The 20,136-nt window shown below is 44.4% G+C and overlaps 1 protein-coding gene across 1 annotated transcript in view; it reads right to left on the bottom strand.

Moving 5' to 3' along the window:
• Nucleotides 1–20,136, bottom strand: part of LOC111853984 (probable voltage-dependent N-type calcium channel subunit alpha-1B) — a 117,418-nt gene that overhangs the window by 18,324 nt on the left and 78,958 nt on the right. The window contains exons 22-33 of the mRNA XM_072714731.1: nt 16,208–16,981; nt 15,471–15,643; nt 14,786–14,912; nt 14,539–14,668; nt 14,142–14,201; nt 12,804–12,910; nt 3,284–3,380; nt 2,443–2,603; nt 1,868–2,005; nt 637–838; nt 362–526; nt 6–116 (exon numbers count right to left, since the gene is read on the bottom strand). Coding sequence (XP_072570832.1) covers nt 6–116; nt 362–526; nt 637–838; nt 1,868–2,005; nt 2,443–2,603; nt 3,284–3,380; nt 12,804–12,910; nt 14,142–14,201; nt 14,539–14,668; nt 14,786–14,912; nt 15,471–15,643; nt 16,208–16,981 — 2,245 coding nt within the window. The remainder of the gene's footprint in view (nt 1–5; nt 117–361; nt 527–636; nt 839–1,867; nt 2,006–2,442; nt 2,604–3,283; nt 3,381–12,803; nt 12,911–14,141; nt 14,202–14,538; nt 14,669–14,785; nt 14,913–15,470; nt 15,644–16,207; nt 16,982–20,136) is intronic.

The following is a 20,136-nucleotide window of genomic DNA, read 5'->3' as shown; positions in this document are numbered from 1 at the left end:
CTTACAAGAGGTCCAAAGGCGATGATCTTAAAAATGCACTCCAGTGAGAAGAGGGCTGTGAAGATCATGTTCAGGAACCTCAGCATGTTCTCGTACTCATCAGGAGCTTTATAGAACTGGGGGGGGGGGGGGAGGTTGTTAGGAAAGAATCCAGGGTAAGAAGTCAGAGCTGCAGGTATGAGCCACCCACTCCTGGAGTTTACATTACCAGCAATTAACATCTTGACGGGGGGGCTGTGATACTGGATTTTCAGCTTTGTGCTCACATCCTCAGTTTAGAGTATGCTGCCCCCCAGACCTAACTGAACGTTTCATAATTACTTCTCATTACCCAAAAACTCAAGCGATCTCCAGCACCAACCTTCATCATGAGCACCACCGTGTTGAGGGCGATCATGGCCATGATGGAGTACTCGAAGGGTGTCGATACCACAAACTTCCACATCTTATACTGGAAGGACTGCTTGTTCTGAGGCATGTAGCGTGTGAGGGGTCTGGCGTTGATGGCGAAGTCGATGCAGGCCCTCTGCAGGAGCCCAGAAACCAGCGTGATCAAATCCAGTGATTTGCACGGCCAAGGAACAGCTGGCCGCAAACACACTGGCGAGCTGACAGGAAGTAACAGGGCAACCATACCTCGTTCTTCTCCAAGCTACACTCCGACATGGCCTTGTCTCCCTGCTCCTGGAAAGTGATGATGATCAGGGCCACGAAGATGTTGACAAAGAAGAAGGGGAAGACCACAAAATAGACCACATAGAAGATGGACGTCTCCATGCGGAAGCTTGGACTTGGGCCTTGGTCCTCGTAGGTGGCATCAACTGAATGCTTCAGCACCCTGGGAGGTTGCAGAGCCAAAGGAGGGTAAAAAAAAACAAAACAAAATCCTTGTGACATGGATGCTGAGAAATATATACCAGAAAAAAAATACAATAGCAGGAAATTAATGACTAATGTCAATAACAAGTCTCATAGCTTCAACAGAATCTGGCTAGACTCACTGAGTGGAACGGAGATTTGCATTCAACTCAACAGTGACCCAGCAGAAAATTACACTACATAGGAACCATGTGTTTAATGTTTCTGCGTCATTGTATGTGTGAACAGACACTACAAACAGTTCTACTGATTCATATGATGTCACCCTAACTGCCTGCGACATGGCACTCCTCAGACAATGGCCCAAAGAACACTAATGAAGCAGGTTTACTTTGCTGAGTTGGCTTTTACGTTGGCATTTCCACAAGGGCACTCAATTAGGTTTAATCGAGTTACATAAGCAAAGAGGTCCAGACCGGTACGGTACGTCTACTTGATAATTAAGTGCCCCATTTGTTGCTTTGCATACGAATGGTTTCCCCACAGCCAACAAGCAGTACTTCCAGCCATTACAGTTTGCTTGTGGCGATTCGAAAAACCAAGTAGTTCTCGTCAGCGACTGCTTGAGTACACGGCCTGGCCCCTCAAGATAGCCGTTCCAAAGAAGCCACTGACACGGAATGCACACCACCTGACTTGTAGGATCAGGGGAAAGTGCAAACATACGCTTAAGGGTTCCCCAAACATTCATCTCAGGTCCAGAGGCTGGGCAATATTGTTAGTGTTGAGGATGTATGGTAAGGATAGATTAGCAAAGTCTGAATCTACAACGTTGATGTTTGCGGTAAATGGAATTTTTATTTTCTAGTTCCCAGGATGCAGCTTTTCAATATTCTGTAATGACGTTAAGTGAACAAAGGAGACAAAAAGAGACTTTTTCTCACTCCTGAGTCAGTTCTGTCAGCCTGTCTGTATTAATTAGCGTATTTTTAGCCACTCTACCCTCAACACCCATGACTGCCTGAACAGCTGGAATGTCTCTACTCACATGGGCCAGCCTTCGCCAGTGGAGACGGTGAAGAGGGTGAGGAACGCCCACAGCACGTTGTCATAGTGGAAATCGTACTTCTTCCACTCCCGTGGCCTGGCCGACACCTCGTCCTTGTCATAGTCCAAAAATTCCCCCCTTCAGGCCCAGGAGGTGGGAAGAGAGGTTAAGGCAGAGAGGTACGACCCTGGTCACACTAATGGTCCTGGGGTTGGATGTCTTGATAAATCACAGTGCAGTCAGGCCACACAGTCATCCTTTTTAAAGAGGTTTCACAAATGACAGAAGTGATTTTCCATGCAGACCTTGCTGGGTACCCGAGTAAGAATCAACCACGGGGATAAGAAACCCATTTGTCAATGGGTTCAAGTAGCTGGGATCACAGATCTGTAAATCTGGCATTAAACCCATTCTGTCTGGGAAGTAATTTTACACAGACAGGTCAAAAACCTGCACTGTCAGGACAGTAAATCAGCCCTGTTGCAGTCACACAGTGTGCATATTTGTTTTTCAGACATAAATACGTGCAGCCAGGACATTTAACCTGCCTAGCACCGGCAAGGGGTCGGACACACCTGCAGTCCTTTTCCAGACTCTTGGACTCATCGGTGCAGTAGAAGAACTTGCCCTTGAACAGCTGCACGGCAATGACGGCGAAGATGAACATGAAGAGTATGTAGACGATGAGGATGTTGAGCACGTTCTTCAGAGAGTTGACCACGCAGTCAAACACAGCCTGCAAGCACACATCTGCACGGTCATGTCAGACACACATGGGCGAGGCCTTCATGGGGACACGCAGTCGAACACGCAGTGGTGTGACGTCGTCACATAACACATGGATGAACCGAGTCATGCCAGGCAATACTACTTATTTTATTATTATATTTGGGGAAACCAAACCTTAAACACCCATGACAGCAGGACTTATCCTGAAGTCTCAGTCACTATCAGGGTTAACCAATGATTAGTGGCCTAAACTATTCCATCATCATATTCCATCCACAAATAAACACATAAAACTAAAAAAAAGAATATTATTTTATATGACTTACATAATTCTTTACTGAACTGTATGAATCCCCTTTCAAGGAGATTGCATGCTACACTGAGCATGTTGCATGGAATAAGAACATTAGCTACATAAATACCATAACACAGTATGCCAGGCCATGTCCACTGAGAACGTCTGGTTGTTCTTTTGACTGTGGATAACAAACAATGAATTGCTAAATCTTTAGTCTTTTTAGGGCATTGATACTGCCAGCCAGTATTTGTACTACAGTGGAGAGTCAAAGTCATCAAACAGAAGGTGCAGGGATCCTGACCTGGGACTTTTGACTACAAGGCACATTGCTGGTCCTTGGTATTTGAAATCTCCCAAGGTAAGCTGGAGGGGGTGAGACCAGATCATACCTTGAGTTTGGGGAGCCGTTTTATGGTCTTCAGAGGTCGCAGGACCCGGAGAACCCGGAGGGACTTGATGGTGTTGATATCTTTGCCTTTTGTGCCCCTTTAAAATAGCACAAGGAGAGTGAGAGACAGGCACACTCATAGACGAACACGAACAAGCACACAGACAAACACACAGACAGATAGACATACAAACACAGATACACAAACACAGACAGACATAACGTGTGCACGCACACACACAAACACAGACAGACATAACGTGTGCACGCATACACACAAACACAGACAGACAAGCACACACACTTTTCAGCCAGTGTCAAAAACTGTGATGTTACTGCTGCTGACATTCACTATTGTTGTATAGACATTTATCTGTCAATACAACAGAATTTTTTATTTGTATTATTAAAGTACCTATTAACATGCATCAGAAGTTAAATTATTAAAGAACTACTGTAAACTTTCCTCTCTGTGCCTAAATGGCACCTTTTTCTCCCTCAACAAACAACACATGTACACTAAAAACAAACACACACCACCAGATAACTCAACTCCACCACTGTGACGCGCACAAGATGCAGAACTTTCCAGAGACAAAAATATACACCCACAGCCATTCCTCATTCCCGCTTGCATGCTATTTTATAAAGGTCATGTAATAGAAAATTACATGGTCCAGCTGGACGTCTTGCAGAAGATGCATTGTGGGTAAACTTGTTATTCTACAGTAATGCCTGTCACAAACACCCCCCGTACAAGTTAAACAATGAACATAATATCTATTTATGTCAAAAAACAGGACATGTCTGCTCTATACAAAGGGTTTACACAGAACTTAGAAACCCATATATATCAGGCCCTGCTCCAAAATTTATTTTAATTAAGTTTTTGATGTAAAATGTTACATCAAAAGAAGCTTTATAGCCTCTGATTCATTTAAAATGTAAAGCTTTAGGACAAAGGGGAAAAAAACTGCAAACATTGCACTGGTGCAGAAGCTTGACTGGAACTGATACCAATGGCAAGGCTAGGTTGATACTTGTGAAAAATGCTTCGCTGATAACAAAACCAGTGTTTGATATCAATGGAAAAGCTGTACTGCTACTGCCTATGGAAATATAAAAAGATGCACCAAATCTGTCAAGAGAAAGGCAATCGGTTTCTTTGTGGTGTAAAAAAACACCCCGCAGAGCGTCATTAAGTGTCACACAGCTGGTCTACTGTGCAAACACCGAACAGGAAATTAAATTTCTGCAATGGCACCAGTTAAAGATGCCTAATGAAAAAGTGGAAATGAAATGACTATGGACTCAAATGCAATGGAGAAGCAGTAATAAACCATTTTAAGTCTCCGTTGCAAACCTCCTTTCAACTACAGCTATACTGCGAAGTCACAGAATTTCACTGAAAACATTGTGATTTCCCATCAACAGACAGGTACACACCCTGTTTGTGCTTAATTAAGATTTACAGGTGAGTAGATATAGTCATTCAGAGGAAGCAATCCCTTAGGAACTCACAAATAGAATCCTGAATATACCATTTAGGGACTACATGCTCTTCCATTAAAAACAGGATTAGCGAAAACAAAAAAGAAACATCTCTCTCTCTCTCGGACCTCTAAAAGCTTGGTTCTGCTTTTTAAATATCAGGCGAACATAACTTTCTTCCCGAGTAGAGAGCATTAACATGGACAGGACAGAGGCTTCCAATTTCAAGCGAGCAGCAGAAATCGGGGTGGAGAGCAGAGATAGGATTCAGAGGAATCCACAGGAGGCACACAGGCCTGTAATGCACAGCTCACGGTGCCAGCTCAGACTAACAGTGCTGTCTGGCCAAGTAGCAGACCAGCAGCGGCCACCACGTTATTACAGCTGGGTTCCTCACCTGAAACTGTACCTGAGGGGATGAGGGGAGAAGGGAATCTATATCAGAGGTAGTGCATTGGGCTTGGAACTCAGCCAGGATGGTCAGTAAGGATGCAAATGCTGTGTACTTTTAACTCTCTCTCTCTCTCACACACACACACACACACACACACACACACACACACACACACACACAGGTAATGTATATCTTTGTGGGGACTTGCCATTCATTTCTATAAGGGAAACTCTAATCACAACATGACAGCCTTAACCCCTACCCAGCCCTAACCATAACCATAAGTAATCAAACAAAATACAAGACTTTTGGCATTTTTAGTTTTTTGAGTGCATCCACTGATCTTTGCGGGGACCTGAAAAATGGTCCGCACATTGAAATAACTGTTTTTTTTCTACATTATGGGGAACATTTGGTCTCCAGAATGTAATACAAACAATCCACACACACACACAGAGTCGTGTACGTATGTGTAATGTATGTATGTAATGCTAACTATGACAACCTTAACCCCTACCCAAGTCCTAACCATAACCATAAGCAACCAAACAAGAGTTTTTGCATTTTTAGTTTTTTCATTGCAGTAACAGGTTTTTTTTTTTTAAATAAAATATAGTTTTCCCATATATGGGAAAAACGGGTATTCATCACGTTGTGGGGACATTTGGTCCGCACAAGGTAAGGTATATCTGGACCACACACGAAACGGGTTGCAGTGTCGCCGGTCCATTCAGGTTCCTTCACCTGATCCTGACAGTTATTTGTATTTTATATTCGTATTGCACGTATTGTATGGTTAAATAGTACAGTGGGACCCACGTACTGTCCACGGTTTACCGCAGTCTGAAAAAAATTGTCAAATTCCATAAATATCCGGTTCGTACGTTTCAGGTCATGTGCCGAGCGAATACAGGCTGTAACACGGTGACTTCGCCAGGCCAGGAGTGCAGTACATGTCTCATCTCCCTTTGTCCCCATACCCAGCAGAACTCTCAACCAGCCCAGTGTTCTCACTAATAGTATTTTTGCCGCGTTCCATAAGTCTATATTATAAACATTTATAAAAGCATGATATATTATTGCACCGTTATCCCTTGATACATATTTCTCATTGCCCTATCGACTGCTGAGAATAAGGCTAAAACATCAGAATTCCTTTCATTCGATAAAGACTACAGTACTGTATAATAATATATTTTATTGTTACGGTATTAAATGTTGGTAAATGGTCCGGAGCCTATCCCGGAAGCAACGGGCACAAGGCAGGGAACAACCCTGGACAGGGGGCCAGCCCATCGCAGGGCACACTTGCACACCAAGCACCCACACATGCACACCTAAGGGCAATTTAGCAACGCCAATCAGCCTCAGCATGTCTTTGGACTGTGGGGGGAAACCGGAGTACCCGGAGGAAACCCCACGACGACACGGGGAGAACATGCAAACTCCACACACGTGTGACCCAGGCGGAGACTCGAACCCAGGTCCCAGAGGTACGAGATGCTAACCACTGCACCACCATGCCGCCCTTATATACAAATAGTTTGGTCAAATAATTAAGTTCGTGGTTTTGACAATCATCAAACATAGATCGCCCATATAAGTATATATGCCTTTACAGTGGTACCTCAGAACGCGAACTTAATCCATTCGGAACTCGGGTTCGAATCCTAAAAAGTTCGAGTTCTGATCGAATTTTCCCCATAAGAAATAATGGAAAACCAATTCGTTCCTGGCCCCAAAAAATTACATATAAATGTTTTTTTTTTTTAGCATTTAAACACAAAATGAACAGGATAAAACAAGAAGAGCATATACTGTACTAAACACATCTAAGCACATTTATCAAAACAGTAATTTGTAAAGTAAAAAAATAAATGTATCCAAGCAATGTGTAAAGTTAAAAAAAAACAATGTGTCCTGCCATGATCGTCCGCTCCTTCCGTGTGCCACGCCCCCTAGTTAACCTCCTGCAGCTGTTTCTGGTTGTTGTCATTAGTCCTCTGTATTTAGTCCGTGTTTCAGTTTGTTTCCCCAGTCCGGTCATTGTATTGTCCGTCTGCGTTTTGCCTGCCTTACCTGTAATTAAACCCCGTATTCCCCGATACCCTGACGTCTGGGCCTTTGTCTTTGTTACGTCCCAGCTCAGCAGGACAATATTATTATAATTAAATGTGTTAATGGTTTATTATTAATGATATTAAAATTAATAAGAAATCTCTTTTTTTAATGTATTTAATTATATAATAATTACTGTTACTGTCTACCAAATGTATTTTTACTGTCTAAGTATATGATTCAGCTAATGTAAACATGCACGATGCGAATGCGAGGCTGAGAGTGAAGCTTTACCCTTTATTTCCGCTGAGAAGCATATGCTGCGTAACTAATTTCCCCACGTGTACAAGTTCTCTTAGGTCAGCGTTCACAGTTCGACTTCTGAGATTCAGATCGAGTTCTAGGTCTTTTTTTTTTCAGAACTGGTTGGTTCGACTTAAGAAATTCGAGTTGAGTTTAAGTACTAAGGTACCACTGTACTCCTGTTTAAACGGGCAGCGCCGGTGTTCTGACAAAACGTCCTACTTTATCAAAACATCCTACTATAGTGCTAATCGATAGCCCTAACCCTAACCCCCCAAAAACCCCTAAAACCCTTACCTCAACCCTAACCCCTTAAACCTAACCCTAATCCCAAGACGGTGGAACTGCACATGCACAGAAAGACAAGATAGCACATCTGGATAGGTAGGATGTTATAACAGAACACCGGGAGAGTAGCCAGGTCTGCGGTTTTCCCGCCCAATTGGGCTCTTTTGAAAATATGGTTATGGGTAAATATTGATAAGTCGCGGGTTGCGGGTTTTTGGGCTGCTTTCATAATATTCCAGGGCAGCAGACTGTATGGGGAAAAAGAAATTAATTATTATGAAAGCAAGTGGCTCCTACTGCTGAGTAATACTGTACTGAATCGCTGGGTACCGAAAGTCAGAGACAATAAACGCACGGGGAAAACAGGTTGTCAGCTCTCACGCATCTGGCGTGACATTCACGCAAGCAATCTTACGGCAAATCTATAATATCCCATTATGGAACTTAAATTAGCTACATCAGAAGCGTTGGGGTAGTTTGAAAACCCTGCAGACTATGTATAAGGTATTAAAACTGTTCATGCTTGTGCAGACTAGTACACAATTGAAAATCTCATTCCAGCCAGCTGAAAGTTGGCAACCTTGGGAAGAGAGTGCGTCCCGTCTATATGACGTCATTGTGGTTTTAAAATGCTGAACATTTGAATGTGATCAGCAGCAAAATACTGGTTTACTTCTTTGAGATGCAGTATACTGGGATTATAAATATTGGGCTAGTTTCAGCTTCCGTTGGGTGGATTTTAAACAGACCTTGGGCTGGAGATTTTTGCTGGACCTGGCAACACTGTGCGCGGGTTCTGAAGAGAGGAACGGTGTTGTGTTGGATATCACGCTGCTAGCCGGTGATTTAAAGGTAGGAAAAATGATTTTCAATGATTTTGTTGATTACAAGTTTCAGAATAAAGTTGTATTAAGAAAGATTAGAAATTCAACTGAAGACCCGGTGCTACAGTATGATTACCGGGCAATGTGTAACCGGTGTGTAGTTCTTTTTTTCATTTTTATTAAATTTGATTTGTAAAGACAGAATGATTAATTGTATTTTGTATGGTTTTTATAAATTTGATATGTGGCGGTTGACTGAAGCTGGCCGCCGTTCTTTGAGAGTTGCTTTTAGTGCGTATCATAAATAAATATGGTGTTTAAGAAGAAGTGGTCCTACAGTCTGAACGCTGCTGTCTGAAACAGGAGTTATTATGAGAGTGGCTGGGTAGTTGTTTTTTTTCTTTTTTCGTTCTTTTCATCTTCATTATACTGATATTGTAGCGCCGGCGGGGTTTGCATGTCCCAGCATGCCCGCGAATAATTGTAAATTGCCCATTGTTGTACTGCTGTTGGTAATAGTCATTTCGCAATTGTGGCGTGTATGTTTACCCGTGGCTTATGTGCACCCTGTCCGATCCTCGCGTGTCCTTAGTTTTGAATAAATTTCCCACCGTGTGTGTATACCTTACAGTTCGCCGTCTGAAATGCCTTGCTATTATAGTCATATGCGAACAATTGCCAGATTGTCAAATTAATAGTTAGTTTACTCAATTATTAATATAATCGTGACAGCCCCGCACAGAAAGACATACAAACCCATGCTCCTGCTTACAAATAAAAGTAAGATTTCCACCCCAAAGCCCACGTTTGTACTGTAGTTCTGATGTTCCCACACAACCACAACAACATGCAACAGACAGGCCATTGATGCACTATATTAATCTTAGCATGCTTCTGCAGAGACTTGGGAGTTAAAGATCAGACAAAGGGGAAGGGAAGATCAGACATAAACGGGAGAAATAAACATCTAGCTCTCTGATAGCTTTCGACAGAAGTGGTCAATGGAGCTCGGGAGAAGGGTGTTATATTAGCTGTGGCTGAAGGAGATCAAGACCTAGGTCTTTATAGGTCTACAGTGGGATTGGTGAAGCTCAATGTTGCCCCAAGGAGCAACTATTTCCTTTCTAATTACACAAGAAAGCAGATGAGCCAACACTGTGAATGCAAGTCTGGTGGTTTAAAGGTGTGACTTAGAACCTGAAATTCATAAACTTATGTGTAAGGGGAAGGGGAACACACTTTGTCCTAGGGGAACCCTGTAGTGGAAAGACCTATTTTATTCGCTCTTAAATGTTGTGTTATTCAATTTAATCTGGATTTTCCCATTCTGAAATAGCCCTTAATAGGTTTTATCCAACTTCAAGTCCACAAGTTCTTCTGTTTAAAGATCACTAGATGACAGGTAAATATTTAAATGGAAATTTTGGTAACCTGAATGAATTTGTCAATTTTGTCTACATATTGATCATGAAAGTCCTTTTGCTCTTCGCAGAAATTAGAAATTGAATAGTAGAAATTGAAATTGAAGTAGTGTTTCTCTGGGATGAAAGTTTTCTAAATGTACATTGCATTTTCATATAGAAATATAGATGAATACACCTTTACATCTTGCCATTGGTTCTGACAGTCCAAGAATTCTATGCTGCCATTGAAACCTATGCTAATGCTAAGCCATTATCCATGGAAGGAAGACCTGGTCCGCAAACAGCAGGGTGCCCTGTGAAAGCTATCAGGGTGACGCCTGTCCAGCTACAGCTCAGGACAGAAGGCAGTTCACTGAGGTGGACACGGGACCATTATCATAATCTAACAAGGAATGAAGTAAGGGGGGCATTTTTGGAAGAGTGGGGTAAGAAAGGGGAGGTCCCCACCTGGTCACATTTTGTTGAGATCTAATGAAGGAAAGCAATGATTAAGAACAAAAACATATAAAGAAGCAATTATGACAGGTTCGCAAACAAACACAAAACTATGCATAAGCAAATCATGAGAATATAACACATAAAAAGCAATGGAGAGAGAATAATTTAATGAATGCACAGCTCCTGAGGAATAATAAAAACATGTAACAAAGCGACAGAATGGTCACAATGACACTGACTCATGAAGAGGGTCATACTGATAAGAGAAGCCTGGTCAGGATGGAAAGCACCCCCTCAATGAGGGTGTCTGCTTCAGATTCAGGATGGAATGGGGGGTCTTCTGAGTCTAAAACTCACTGCACTCATCACTGCATTACTGTGACTGGAGGCCATCTTCACAAGCTCAAAACTCCCAGTTAAGCCAAAGCTCTAACAGATTCAAAGTCTCATTTTGTGCTATGATGTCTACAAACTTGAGTCCAGATGTATGGACATATGGAGATCCATCTGTGAAGTCCCAGTATTCCAGTCTTGGCTTCTGTCTAGTTTAAATGTGTGGAGCTTATTAGGAAGCTGCAAAGCAAGGGACCCTATCATGATTATATAACAGACTCTGATGATGAAGACTTTGGCTGAAGAGGCAGCGGACGCTTCAACGTAGATGAACGAAGGTGGATGTAAACAGATGAGATATGAGATCAACTACGACAGCTGAAAATGAAGTAAGGAGGCATGAGTGTAGACATTGCAGTGCTTTAGCCCAACCCTAAGCACGCCCTCTGCCACACGCACACACACACACACATACGGACGTGCAGAGAGAATGACAAGGAGCGAGTGACGGTGGGAGACAAGCAATAAGATAGACAGTGTGAAGCATTACCCCATGAAACTCCTGAAAGTCATCCAGAGCCACGAGGAAATAAAGGGAGAGTAAGAATCAGCATGATACAAGACAGCAACAAAACAGTACTACTGACAGAGAGAGAGAGAGAGAGAGAGAGAGAGAGGCAAGCAAGTGATCATCAACATCATGGCCCACTTGGGCAACAGTGCACTGTGGTCTTTTTGAGGACCTCACTGCAACGAGAAAAAAATAACTGAAGAGAATTGTCAAACGTCACGGTAACCCATCCTGGCAGCAAAAAGCATACATTACTTGCAACACAGAACACTGGAAAAAAAACATTTATGTTGGCTTGTTGGTTTGCTTGTGCAGCAATAATGAAATGTACTTATCATTGTGGCTACATGAATAATATCAACAGCAAAGAAGGGTCTCCAAATAACCTGCCAGAACAATTTGAAGATTACAACTTCTAAGGAAAGAACACTGCAAGGTCATGTGACATAAGGGTGGGGGTTACGTGTCACCTTTTCTCAACGCTTCAGGGATCACAAATGAACAGCAGTAGAAGAAAATATTTTACAAAATTAAAATTCCAACCGAAACTGTAAACTGGTATTCCCGCATGACCTGTGAGAGACTGACAAACACTTGGAACTATAATTAGTTTTTATCTACGTAATAATCATAATTATTCTAGACTATCATTTCAGCCAAGGACAACAAAGGTTGTACTGTTACATTAAAAAAGAATATGCAGCAACAGTGTACATTGACTTATGTTATTTACATGGTGACGGATGCAATATTCATAGAAGTGAAACAGATTATTAGGGGTCTGTCAAGAGACAACTGACTACTTTACCCCATAGAAATCCACATCACAACAGCTCACCACATAAATGCTGTTGTTGCACGTTCCGATGGCCTGGCATCAATTTTGTGGCATGACCAGGTATAAACATGACTTTTGCTCCACTACACATTCATATGTTCAATAATAATAATAATAATAATAATAATAATAATTGATACTTTATTGATCCCTATGGGTAAATTCTCTTTGCCTCCCCCCCCTTGCTCTCTCTAAGTGAGAGCAAGCCGGCCATGAAGGGTAGCCACCCTTAGCAAGACCCAATCAAAGACCCGCCGATGTAGTGAGGCCAGACTGGAACCGGTGACCTTCTAATCACAGCACAAAGGCTTTCCCACAGAGCCACATGCTAAAGCCACGCTCGAAGCAGGACTAACACGCTCCTTTTCTGTGGTGCTATTGTTTTTGTTTTGTTTTTGTTTGCAGCAATTGAAGGAATAAACAAACTAAGAATTTCATTGTGTAGGCACTACGCATATGACAACAAATTGCCTGAATCTTGAATGTTTGTTTTGGTATGACACGCCTAATGGTCGCTGACTGTAAGGGACACTGAATTCTCTGTATCCTGCTTACTTACGTGCACGCGAAGGCCACCAGGGCACCGCTGACCACAATGAAGTCCAGAATGTTCCACAGGTCCCGGAAGTAAGAGCCAGGGTGAAGCAAGAGGCCCAGATCAATCATCTTGAAGAATATAGAATGAAAATGAGTGTGATATACATCCTTATAGTACTAAGTTGCATTCTACTGATCTTCCATCTTCCCATGATGATTTATCACAGACCTCTGCCAGCCCTAGTTGGACTGATTTACTTATTCACAATAAATAAGGTCAGCTGGGCAGATGTGGGAAACTGCTGAGGGAGAGGTGTGAAGGATTTATGTTTATGAGTTTAGCATCATTATGACCTTACAACGACATAACAAGACAGACAGAGGGCAGAAACCAGGCTTTCACCACTAGCTACAATCCAATGAAGGAAAGCCATGATTAAAAACAAAACATACAGAGCAATTATACCAGGCTTCACAATCCTTAGAACGCTTTCCGTTTAAAGGGGTCATGGTGGCATTTTGTGATTTGAGTCTAATTAGTCATTAACTGCTGTCACACACCACAATCCTGCCCTTGTGGCTGACCTTCAGCTCTGACCCAGCCACGCTGTGCTGAAGACTAGCAGGCCTGTGGATACCTCTGCTAGAAAGCTTTCTACTTGTTTCCAAGCTTGTTGTCAGCACATACACCTATTTTTTTAATATTTGTTTGTTTATTTAGCTCTCCTTGGCTCAAGATGATTCACATAATCCGTCACAGGTTGCAGGCAGGGGATCTGGCACCCTGCTGGTCTGAATCGATTTCCGGGACAGTGGTCTTTATTCCCCAGCTCAGAAATGTAGGATGTGTACATCAGAAAGTCAACTGAAATCATTCATTTCTGCCACATACAGAAAGCTGGTTTTGCACAGGGCTACACATTCTGCAGATCTTGAAATACTTAACTGCTGAAGTGGGATGGGGGCGGGGGGGCATGGGCTTTCAGCTCCCGCTGAGCTCGTAACCAGCCACTTAACCATCCTCGTTATAGACGGGCAATTGAACCACGTTCCGCTTAACCTGAAGCAAATTCTAGCAGTTTTAATTAAGACAAGCAGATCGCGCCTGACTGTAAAGCGGCATGGTGATTAAACCATTCAACTTCCACACTGCATCCTAAAATCCCTGGAGAGGTTCCACGGCTGTCCTCACTGCCATAATAAACATCCAGCAGTATCCACGGATATGAGCAGGAAAGTATAAATTATACAAATGAAAGCCGGCAGCAGTCAAACTTTATTATAACGTACTGTAAGAACGAACAACCCAAGAAATGGACGATTTTGTGGTCACTGGGAACAATCAGTGTCAAGAGTTTACCTTAATCACCATCTCAAAAGTGAAGACGCCTGTGAAGATGTAGTCTAGGTACTTGAGCACCTGAGTGAAAAAATATTTAACTTTAAGAACAACTGAAGCTAATGAATGTGTAAAGTATGCAGGTGTTCATGATCACTCAAGCCACACATTCACATAGGCAAACCTGCCCCTGACATTATATATACAGCAAATACATCAGGAACAAATCAGCAGTGTCTCAGAAACACTCGAAGCCCCTGTGCGTTAGATGAAATTAACTGTAAATCACTCCAAAACCCCCAGCCCAAACATGACCTGTGATATCTACCCCTACTGCCTCCACAGACGATCCACAAACTTCCCTGCTAACGAATGACCTTGACATACAGTGGAAACTTCCTGGTAGCACCAGACTCACATTGTTGCGTGGAGAAGCGGCCTGCACAGGGTCCTCAGCGGCGAGTGCGATGCTGCTCATCGTGATGACCATCAGGATGCACATCTCAAAGTAGCGCAGCGTCACCACGTAGTGGCACAAGCGGCGAACCCTGCAGAACGACACACAGGGGTAGAGGTACCAATGAAAGATCAACCCTTTCCTGAAAGTAGGGGGAAGATTTAGGATCCTGAGTGCGACACTGAGAACCTTGGGAAGGAACACTCACGGGTTGTTCTGACCAAACATAAACATGGATCTGTAGGATGGGATCTGCTGGGGACTGTTCACTGTCTGGTCCTCCAGGATCTTCTTCTCTTCATTTGGTGGGAGGGATTCACAGTCAATGTTGTTCACTGACAAGAGACGAAGGTAGGTGGGAAGGATGGGAGAGATACTGAGCTGGGGGATCTAGCCTTTTACGCTAAACATTTCAGAGCTCATTACCATTCATTAATTGAGATGATCTAAAACAAGAAACAGGATCTGAGTGGCTCACTAAAGAAGCAGATGAGCAGTGACTTAGTATATGTAAGGCTTGATGGATGCTTGTGTGGTTTCAGGCCCTTCCCACTAATCTAAGGAAGGGTGGTTAGGGTATTTGCTAAATCTGTGTTTTGCAGCCCAGTCCTAAGGGACCCCCAGACAATCCACATTTTTACTCCCTCCCAGCTCACCATTGCCAGGTATTTAATGTTCTTGATTGGCTGAGAGCTGGGAGGGACCAAAAACATGGACTGGGTTAAGAAACACTATGCTAAAATACCCTGAATGTATGATTATCTAAGCTTGCTTGAGTGGAATAATGCTGAACACTTTTATAGGATCTTGTAGGAAATATCTCAGGTACTTTGTCTATAAAGGAACTTCTTCCCAAGGACCACCATGGACATTGATCTCTTGCTGGTACTGACTAGGTATGATGGTAGTCTCCACAGGGGGGCCAGTGATGGTGACTGGGATGTGGACAGCAGTCTGGCTGGAACGCAGGATGTTCTTTTGATTGTCGACATCTTCCTGCTTCTCTCCAGCAGCTGGGTGAAGGCTTAGGGGGGGTACACTCACCACAATGTCCACATGTCTTTCCCTGCAGGAGAAACAGCGGCAAGTTCTGCACCACACACTTTGCGGACTGAATTTTCATTCTCCAGAGGGAAATTTGGGATAAAATGGTACTGAACTATTTTGTAACTTTTTTTTGCCTGTGACTAGATATCACTAGCCTGTGGTCAGAGTAGCCAGAGTAGTTTTCTGAGACAGACATGATACTGGGGATCAGCTCAAAGCACACATTTATCTGATGCTTGCATCCAAAAGAACTTATAGTAGATTTAAATTTCTGTGTGTGCTCCCAGGGAATATAATTGTTAGTGCAATGCTCTACTTGGTGAGCTATAGGAGATAGTATTTGAAAATGCCATTCATGGAGGTTTTTCTGCAAGACCCTGGTGTATGTTCCCCACCCTCAAGATATATAAATGACCACACAGCTCCACTCTCTTTTTACCCTGCATATCATCAGCAACATCACGGGCACCTGGCATATCGGACGAGATACCCTGGTCAGTTGGTCCCTCTCTTTGAACGGAAACATGCCAACGACACTTTGCTGCCCTGAACCCCAACTCCGGTTTGGTCTGGTGAGGATTACCTGTGCCGGCGGGCCTTGGTGCCATCCCTCTGCCCGTTGTCTTTGCTCTCCTCCCCATCGATGGTAGACTGGGCTTTGATGTGGCGGACCCGATGTCTCCTTCTTTCTCCATTCCCTTCGGCCTCCCCTTGGGGCTCTGCCGATGTCCTCTCAGCCTCCCTGTGCCGCCCCCGATGCTCCGCCTTGCCTCCCCCACTGAGTATACCATTACCCTCCTTGGGTTGACGGTGGCCGTGGTGCCGGCGGTGCTCCTTCTCATTGGCTCCGCCCCCTTTGTCTGGTGCGCCGTGGTGGTGGTGCCGCCGTTGGCCACCATGGCCCTGTTCCGTCTTGCTCTCCCCCCCACGGCCGTAGTGGGCATGACGCCGGCCATCCTTCCCCACACCCGCCTCTCCAGCACCATCGACTTCCCCGGGAGGATGCTCCCGCCGCCGATGGTGCTTGCGAGGGTGGTGGGAGGACAGAGGCTCCCTGGGAGTCCCCTTCTCACTTCCCCCCACCCAATCGTCCTCCTTTGGCACATCCCCGTTGCTGCCACTGCTGCCTCCGCTGCTGTCACAGGTTTCGCCGTTGTGTGGCTCTACCACCAGGGGGCGCTCCAGGTGAGTCTTCATATCAGGCCTGATGTGCAGGGTGGAGGACAAACGGCGGCGGTCCTCAGGATCCAACTCGCTGTACAGGGCCTCATTGCTGGCGCGCAGGTTGTGCCTGCGAAGCTGTGTCGTTCGCTGCTCCCACACTGACATCATCCGCATGGATTTCGGCTGCTCTTTGCTGTATGGCGGTATGGAAGCAGGGAGAAGGTCAGCCCTATAATGGGTGACTAGTACCCTGTCTATGGCAACTTTCATCTTGTCAACGGACATCTTTACTGTGTCATTTCCCTGCTCACTTCAGAGAATGGAAAACAAAAAACCTGCATTTGCATCCATATGCATGACCACCTTTTGCTGCCCATCCTGTCAGCCCACATAGTGACAGAGAAGAAGTGCTATCAAGCCATTCTTTTGTCTTAATGCTCCCGAGGCACCAAAAGCTGCAGGCATGCAGATAAAGGACAATGTCCCCTGTTAACATGAGAAAACGAGTGGCTTTGTTTCACCGGGCTTCATGTCACCAGGCCTTCGCTGCTATCGCACGGGGGACAGTCTCTGGTACCTCAAACAGTAGAGGATGGCCAGCAAGCTCCCAGGACACCCTCTGCCTCAGACACCACGTTCCCGACGACAGAAAAAGATGGTCGCTATATGGATGTGCCCGTGTGAAAGGTCACCATGGCAACGCTCCAGCCGTCATGGACCAGTGCGTGACCCTTCCCGAGGGACTGGGATGATTAAATTATCTCCCCTCTGCTAGACAGGCGGGGTTTTAATTACAGATTGCAATCAGATTGGGGAGGGCAGTGTGGGGGGGGGGGTGGCAGAGTATAGTGAATTCGGGGAACTAAGGACATGCTGGACTGCTCAGGGTCTGAAAGAAATGTGTGGGGGGGGGATAGGGGGATTATGGCTGACATTTGTGTTCTGATGTGAACACAGGGGTCTGAGGTCTTACGAACATGCAGGCAGTTTCTGCTAGGCCCTATCCAATACGGACCGCTGAAACGCGTTCAAAAGTCAGACTGCATTCCATCCTGATGGGCCCCCGAGGAAGATTGGGGGTCTATCAGCTCTGATGGGAGAAGTGGGTGCACCCTCCACATGCCCCATCCTTAGCGTGCAGTAATGGAGATGAGCAGAGTGTGGTGTGCCGTCCCATGCCCCCCCCCCAGAAGCATATTTGGACCCATATTCTGGACGGGTGGCTCAGCCTGGCCCGGCTTTCAGTGCCGTAGGGTCACAGTTGGGGAGGCAACTGCAATGGAAGTGAGGCCACTGGGGAGGCCAGGGGCTTGGGTCTCTCTAGCCTGGGAGTCTTGATCAGGCTGCCTAGAACTCAAAGACCATGGTGCTGCAGAATCTCCCTTTAGCTCGTGCTCTCTAAAACGATGCTAGGTATTTGGGAATAAAGCCTAAAACTCTATGGGAGTGTACTGGGATTAAGAGCTTGAGAACGTCACATCCATCCATCCATCTTCTATACCAGGGTTCTTCAAATCTGGACCTCGATTGCAAATACAGGCCTTGGTTTCAGTTCTCCCAGGTAGTTAGTTTAATAATTACTGATTCTGATTGGTCAGAGGCTTCACACCTGACTGCCAGGTAAAGGAAGGCTGGAAAACCAGCCGTGCTCGGACCTCGAAGGACAGTGATTTGAATAAAAGGGTTCTATACCAATGTCTCTCAAACCAGTCCTCTGCGACCGCCAGATGGTCCATATTTTTGCCCTTTCCTAATTCCCTGGGAGTTGGGAGGGAGCAAAAACATGGACTGTCTGGGGGTCCCTAAGGACTGGTTTGAAAAGCACCATCCTATGCAGTCACAGGTATCCGGAGCCTATCCTGGAAGCTACTGGCACAAGGCAAGGAAAGACCCAGGATGGGGCACTAGCCCATCGCTGGGATGCATCCATCCATTAAGCCCTTATCCAATACCAGGTTGTGACAGGGGGTCAGCAGCCCATCCCTGGAAGCCCAAGGCAGGGAACACTTAGTTCAATGAGTTCAAGTGCATGTTCTAAACACCTGTGTCTGTGAGGACCCTATGAATCTTATAGCCGTGGATGGAGTAGGAATGGAGGAGGATCCATTGATGGCCGCTTTGTTGGGTTGGAATATGAGTGGGAGACCCACCGGCTCTCGGAAAGCTTGATGGATGGAGATACACACTGGTGTGTTTGCGGGTGTTCGCGTGTTTGTGAGATTTCATTCATGCGCTTGTCATGATCACAAGCTGCGTGTTTCTGGTACCTCAATACTCGATGGGCAGGAGAGAGGAAAAAACGCCTAAAAACATACACACACAGAGCATCAAATAAATGCAGTTACATCACAGACAGAGGTTAACAGCAGTTGTGTGGGGGGGTGGGGGGTGGGGTCAGAGGATTGATAGGAAACACAGGCACAACTACATAAAGGGAAAACACAACATATGCACTTCAAAATGCTGGTGAGGACATGAGGACATAGAAACACAAGACACAGGAAGGGAAAATGTCAGAAAACGAGCCCAGATGTTGGTGTTGCATAACGTTAAATTTTCACTGTTCCCACTTCACAACCAAAGATAAGAGCTACAACGTAGCTAAAACCACAGTCTAAGTGACTGTACTTGTACTCATTAGAGAAGCCAGTGTCCGTCAAACCAAGGGCTCATCCTAATATCTCAAACAAGTTTTTTTTTTTTGTTTTATTGCTTTTGATTTTAAACAAATAACACATTTAAAGAGATCAAATTACATATAGTCAATTCCAAGTGATAATTATGTTGTATATTTTATGTCCCTTGCAATAAAAACATTTTCTCTGTTGTGAAAACTGCATGATGACATATATGATGACATCTACAACATGATTAACAGTACCAAGCACACGCAATGTGTTAAATGGATATAAAGTCTTTTATAGGATAAATTTTAGTCACTTGCTAGAAAAACGTGTGTGTTTTCAGAATGGAATGACCTTCTATTGGCCTCGGACATTGTCTACTTAACGTGATGTAGACGCCAACTGCCAGAACACCAATGCATGTGGATTCTGCTTCAAATGTGTTCTGGTTGGTGGGGGGGTGGGCACAAAATGAAGTACAAAATGACTAACTGCTTTTCACAGATCTTTGATTAGGAGTAAGAATCAAGACACAAGAGCACTCCTAGAATTTGCTCTACAACCAACATGACAGATAACTGACCTAAGACTGCAGCAGCAGGGGAACACAACTGGTTAATCCTTTTGAAGAGTCTTTGGTGGAGAAAATCAGAGCAACTATTATAAATGTTTTTCCTAAATTTAATTCTATATTATCTCCAGGGTTTAAGGTTATCAAGGGGTT

This window comes from Paramormyrops kingsleyae, chromosome 7 (assembly GCF_048594095.1).
Source record: "Paramormyrops kingsleyae isolate MSU_618 chromosome 7, PKINGS_0.4, whole genome shotgun sequence".
In the NCBI taxonomy this organism is placed as follows: domain Eukaryota; kingdom Metazoa; phylum Chordata; class Actinopteri; order Osteoglossiformes; family Mormyridae; genus Paramormyrops; species Paramormyrops kingsleyae.
This window is presented reverse-complemented; position numbering and strand designations above follow the sequence as displayed.